The sequence below is a fragment of the Pinus tabuliformis genome, chromosome 5_1, assembly GCF_031772625.1.
Source record: "Pinus tabuliformis cultivar Carrire ecotype Pingquan chromosome 5_1, CPIR1, whole genome shotgun sequence".
Classification (NCBI taxonomy): domain Eukaryota; kingdom Viridiplantae; phylum Streptophyta; class Pinopsida; order Pinales; family Pinaceae; genus Pinus; species Pinus tabuliformis.
The window spans coordinates 61,001,398-61,006,203 of NC_142305.1; the positions used below are offsets into that span (position 1 = coordinate 61,001,398).

Consider the following 4,806-nt stretch of genomic DNA (forward strand, 5'->3'; position numbering starts at 1 on the left):
AAAGACAATAAACCAATCTGACAACTTTCACAGTAAACCAATGATTGATTTACTTTTCCATCTCAACCTTAAAATAAAAAAGTGATATTCAACAGCTGGAACAGTATGAAAATAATTAACTTAATACATGGCGCCGCAAATAAAAAATGCAAATCTGAAATGACAACTTTCACATTTCTTGCATTCACATCATCTCTTGCTTTTGCTAATAACTACTTGTGTTAGTACATCTTATTGTCACATTTCCCTCCACACATATATATATAAGAAAGTACAGGTACAGACAACTGCAAGGTCCGTGTTTTAGAGCTTTAGTGATGGAAAGTTATGCTCTGGTTTTTCCTCTTCATGTGTACTGAAACTCTTTGTGCTGTAACAATCACTAATACACCATTTAATATGTTGGTCCCCACCTCTATTCCTGCATCTGAAGGACGTTTCAGATCAATACATACACCACCGGTTCCAATATTGGACATTATTGTTTCAATAATTCTCGGCAGCATCAGAATAGGAGCGCTGTTATACTTTGGAATATATTTCCGTGCTCCACCAAGAGGTTTCAGATGGGTAGAGCTCCGTGCCGTGAAAAAACGGGGTTAAAGAAGGGGCCCTGGACTCCTGAGGAGGACAAAATTCTCATCAATTACATTCAGAAGAATGGGCATGGAAGATGGAGTGCTCTTCCCCAGCTTGCTGGTCTGTAATATATATATATATATATATATATACATTACATATATATATATTTAATGTATATACTCCTTTGTTTCAGCGTTTCCGAAAATAGATCTAATGTATGCGTGTGCTTTTGTCTTTTTATGGGTGATATCTTCTAATTTATATTTGGAGAATTGTTTTTTCTATATTATACTGTACATATCTTTCTTTTTGGAGTTATATATACCTATATATCTATCTATAAATATATATATATATCAGCAGGAGGATCTATATCTATATATATACTCTTACAAATTAAATGAGTGCAGGACTTCTTCGCTGTGGTAAGAGCTGCCGACTGCGATGGACGAATTATCTGAGACCTGATATCAAGAGAGGTTCTTTTACACGAGAAGAAGAGCAAACTATTATTCAGCTGCATGGAATTCTAGGAAACAGGTACCCAATTTTTCCTTTTTTTTTTAACTGAAAAAATCGTTTCTCTAACCATTTTTAGACATACATAATACTGCCCGGAATTAGAGCAGGAGACAAGTGGGACTAAATCTCCCTGATTAGCCAAAACAACTCCGCCGATATAGTTTATTTATTGTTCGGATTCTTGCAGATGGTCTGCCATAGCCTCACAGCTTCCGGGGAGAACAGACAATGAGATCAAGAATTTTTGGGGTACCCATCTGAAGAAGCGTTTGTTGAAGATGGGACTCGATCCCACGACCCATAAACCAAGACAAGAAGCCAATCACAGTACACAGGGTTTCGAGGCCTTGGCCGTGACGAGGCACAAAGCACAGTGGGAAAATGCAAGGCTGGAAGCAGAAGCTCGTCTCTCGAGACAATCACGGCTTATGTCCTCTAATTCTGCTGCTAATTATCACATCAATAAGAGGGTCGAAATTTTCACAATACCTAGCGATAATCAACCCACTGATTATTTCCTAAAGATATGGAATTCTGAAGCAGGTAGGGTCTTCAGAAAGGAGAATCCTCAGCCAAAAGATGGAGACAATCCCGTTTTAACGTCTGAAAATTTTCAGAGTTCGGTTTCTTCCCTGTGCTGCCCTTCCACCCAGAATAGTTGTGATCAGTCCTTCAACCCCAATGATAAAAATAAGGAAAATGGGTCTCAACCGTGCAATTCTGCATCATTTGAATGGATTGGGGACTCCAATGAGAAAACCCATGAAGAACTTTCATGTTTTGCTGATATGACCATGACAGGCCAGACTGAAGATAAGGTCGCCGAGGCATTAGATTTTCCGGAGCTTCTGCTGGATTTCTCTAATAATGATGACAACATTAACAACAGCAATAGCATTCAGTCAGAATTTAGTACAACTTTTCAAGGGCAGCCCTCTTCGCCATGGCCCGAATTACATGACGAAGATTACTGGAGCAATTTTTCATCTATTGCTAATGCATCTGGACATAGTTGAGATTTGTCATCCCTGTTGCTCTACTTTGAAATCTCATTCTTCATAAAAATATAATAACCAGGCGTAAATCCCTGTTGAATCTAATAATCCCTAAAGAAGACTATCATCCTTTGCCTCGTAAAGTTTTCTGTGCCAACCATGTACGTTGTTAGTTGAATAATAAGATGTACACAGTAACTGTGGACTGCAAATAATAAAATTGCATTCCACCCTGAAATGAGATTCTGATTCTGAACTGCCCATGTACATTTCTAATTTCTTATTTTTATTTTCACCAGAAAACCATGAACTCCATGTTGTTTATTTTAGCATCAGCACAGTTGTATAAATTATTAAATAACAGTCTGCATAAGGTTTGAAAAGGAAAAATAAATAATTTGGAATTTTTTATTTTATTGATTATATTGTGTACACTACAAACAATATTTTCTAGTTATTAAATTTGCATCATCTATAGATTTTTTTTTTTTTTTTAATGAAAACTATATTATATGTTGTGTTTTGAATTGTATTTGGTAATTCATCATTATATTTAGAAAATATGGAAGACAAGATATGAAAAAAGGTTGTAACTCAATGGTGAATCAATTGTTCACACAATACCACTCACACATTTATATTCATTACATATTTACACCAGCAATCACTTATATATATATATACAATCTAGTTGAATAGATTCCTAGAATATAGAATCACTTATATATATAGAATTACAATATAGCTGAACTGATTCTTACAATATAGGATCTCACAAGTGATTGCTTAATTAGGCCAATTATAATCCAAACAAACATAATAAACTCTATTATTAGAGAATTTTCTAGATTTCTCCATTATTTTAACACTCCCCTTAACGGGAAATGCGTTTTCTACATACTTCAATTTACGTCTTTCCAAGAGGCTTTGAAAATATGTCAACCACATTTTCATTAGTAATACAAAAGACTAAATCAATTTCTTGAGACTCCATCTTTTCCATAACAAAATGATAATGTGTCTCAATATGGTACACACTATTGTTGGCTAGTTTGATGGTGCTTTTATTGTCACACTTGATAATCATTGACATTTCTTTTACTTCTCCGACATATTCAAGAACTCGCCTCAACCAATCGACTTCACAAGTAACACTGCACAAAGCTTTGTACTCAACGTCAGTTGATGACAAAGAAATTGTTGGTTTTTTCTTACTACTCCATGCCACTATCCCATATCCAATGTTGAACGCATATCCTAAGACCGATCTTTTTTCATTAGGATTTCCAGCGAAATCTGAATCAAAATACCCTATCAACTCAACATAAAAATGATCAGTGTATGTAATACCAAAGTTAACAGTGCCTTTCAGATATCAAAGGACTTTCTACATTGTTTTCCAATTGCTTTCAAGAGGTTTGGCCATGAACTGATTAGCATGCTAACTGAATATTTTATGTCTAGCCCAGTTGTATTGAGATAGTTTAGAATTCCCACTAGTTGACGATATAATGTACCATCCACCTCTCTTGTTCCATCATCACTGTAAAGTTTGACTTTATGTTCTAAAAGTATTGATACTTCCATCCATTGGTCTATTTTGAATCTTTTGAGTAGCTCCCTTGTATGTTTTCTTTGTGTAACCAATGTCTCACCAACTTCTCTCCATATTTCAAGACCTAAGAAATAGCACAATTCACAAAGGCCGTTCATTTCAAACACCTGTGACATTTGTACTTTAACTTCATTAATTAACTTAGAGGCATTGTTTGTTATAATAAGATCATCGACATACAGGGGAATTGTAATAACATGCCCCTTTTGATATGACTTGATATATAGATTAGTACCACTCTTTCTTTTCATAAAACCTTTCTAAGAAAGAAAGAATCCATCTTCACATACCAAGAGCTTGGTGCCTATTTTAATCCATATAAAGCTTTCTTTAATTTGCAAACAAGGTGGCCTTGACCCTTTTTAACAAACCCTTATGGTTGAACAAGATATGCCTCTTCTTTTAATTCCCCATTCAAAAAAGAAAACTTAACATCTAGTTGATGTAGTTTCTATTCATGTTTTGTAGTTAAAGCAATCATCAATCTAATTGTATTTAACTTAGCTATACGTGCAAAAGTTTCTTCATAATCAATTCCTCCTTTTTGTGAGTATCCCTTTGCAGCTAACCTGACCTGATATTTTTTTTTGCTGAATTAAGCATCGAACCTTCTATTCAAATTGATAATACAACCATATTACAAAATGTACAAATGAGATGTGGGCCACCTATAGCCTAGGAAACCTAAGCCTAAGGCCCACTATCTGGGCCCAGGGCCCGCAAAAACATGACGACGCAACCACAAAAGATAATCGGAAGCCCAGACCGTTCGATCTATCATCAGAGATCTAACGGTCATTAACAATATCGAGCCGCTAACAAGCACTCCCTTTAAATCTTGAATCGGACCCGATAAGCCTTTAGAGATCGCTCTATAAAAATTTCGGGTCCGTTTTGGCTGATAACCCTCGCGCATGTAATCTGCCCGAAATCCACCAAATGCATGCGATTCCCACCAGTCTGCGTAACTTTCTTGCTATTTAACACTGCTTTCAGACTCGAAGCCTGATAAAGCTACTGTTAAAGTTGATTTGGGTCTGATTGGCTTGGTAACCATCTTGCTATTTGCAACGCGGAATTGATACGATTGCT

General features: G+C 35.9%; 1 protein-coding gene across 1 annotated transcript; it reads left to right on the forward strand.

Moving 5' to 3' along the window:
* The first annotated feature begins 524 nt into the window (after window positions 1-524).
* LOC149163456 (transcription factor MYB17-like) lies at window positions 525-2,335 on the forward strand. The gene is made up of 3 exons (XM_089430747.1): window positions 525-699; window positions 993-1,122; window positions 1,292-2,335. Exons 1-3 carry the CDS (start codon window positions 567-569, stop codon window positions 2,118-2,120), a joined length of 1,092 nt encoding a protein of 363 aa, XP_089286873.1. The 5' UTR covers window positions 525-566; the 3' UTR covers window positions 2,121-2,335.
* The last annotated feature ends 2,471 nt before the right edge of the window (window positions 2,336-4,806 follow it).

Excerpts from the sequence above, each read along its gene's own strand:
- LOC149163456 (XM_089430747.1), top strand. The coding sequence starts at position 567 with ATGGGTAGAGCTCCGTGCCGTGAAAAAACGGGGTTAAAGAAGGGGCCC. Across the intron at positions 700-992 it reads TGCTCTTCCCCAGCTTGCTG|GACTTCTTCGCTGTGGTAAG; the intron begins GTCTGTAATATA and ends AAATGAGTGCAG. Across the intron at positions 1,123-1,291 it reads CATGGAATTCTAGGAAACAG|ATGGTCTGCCATAGCCTCAC; the intron begins GTACCCAATTTT and ends GGATTCTTGCAG.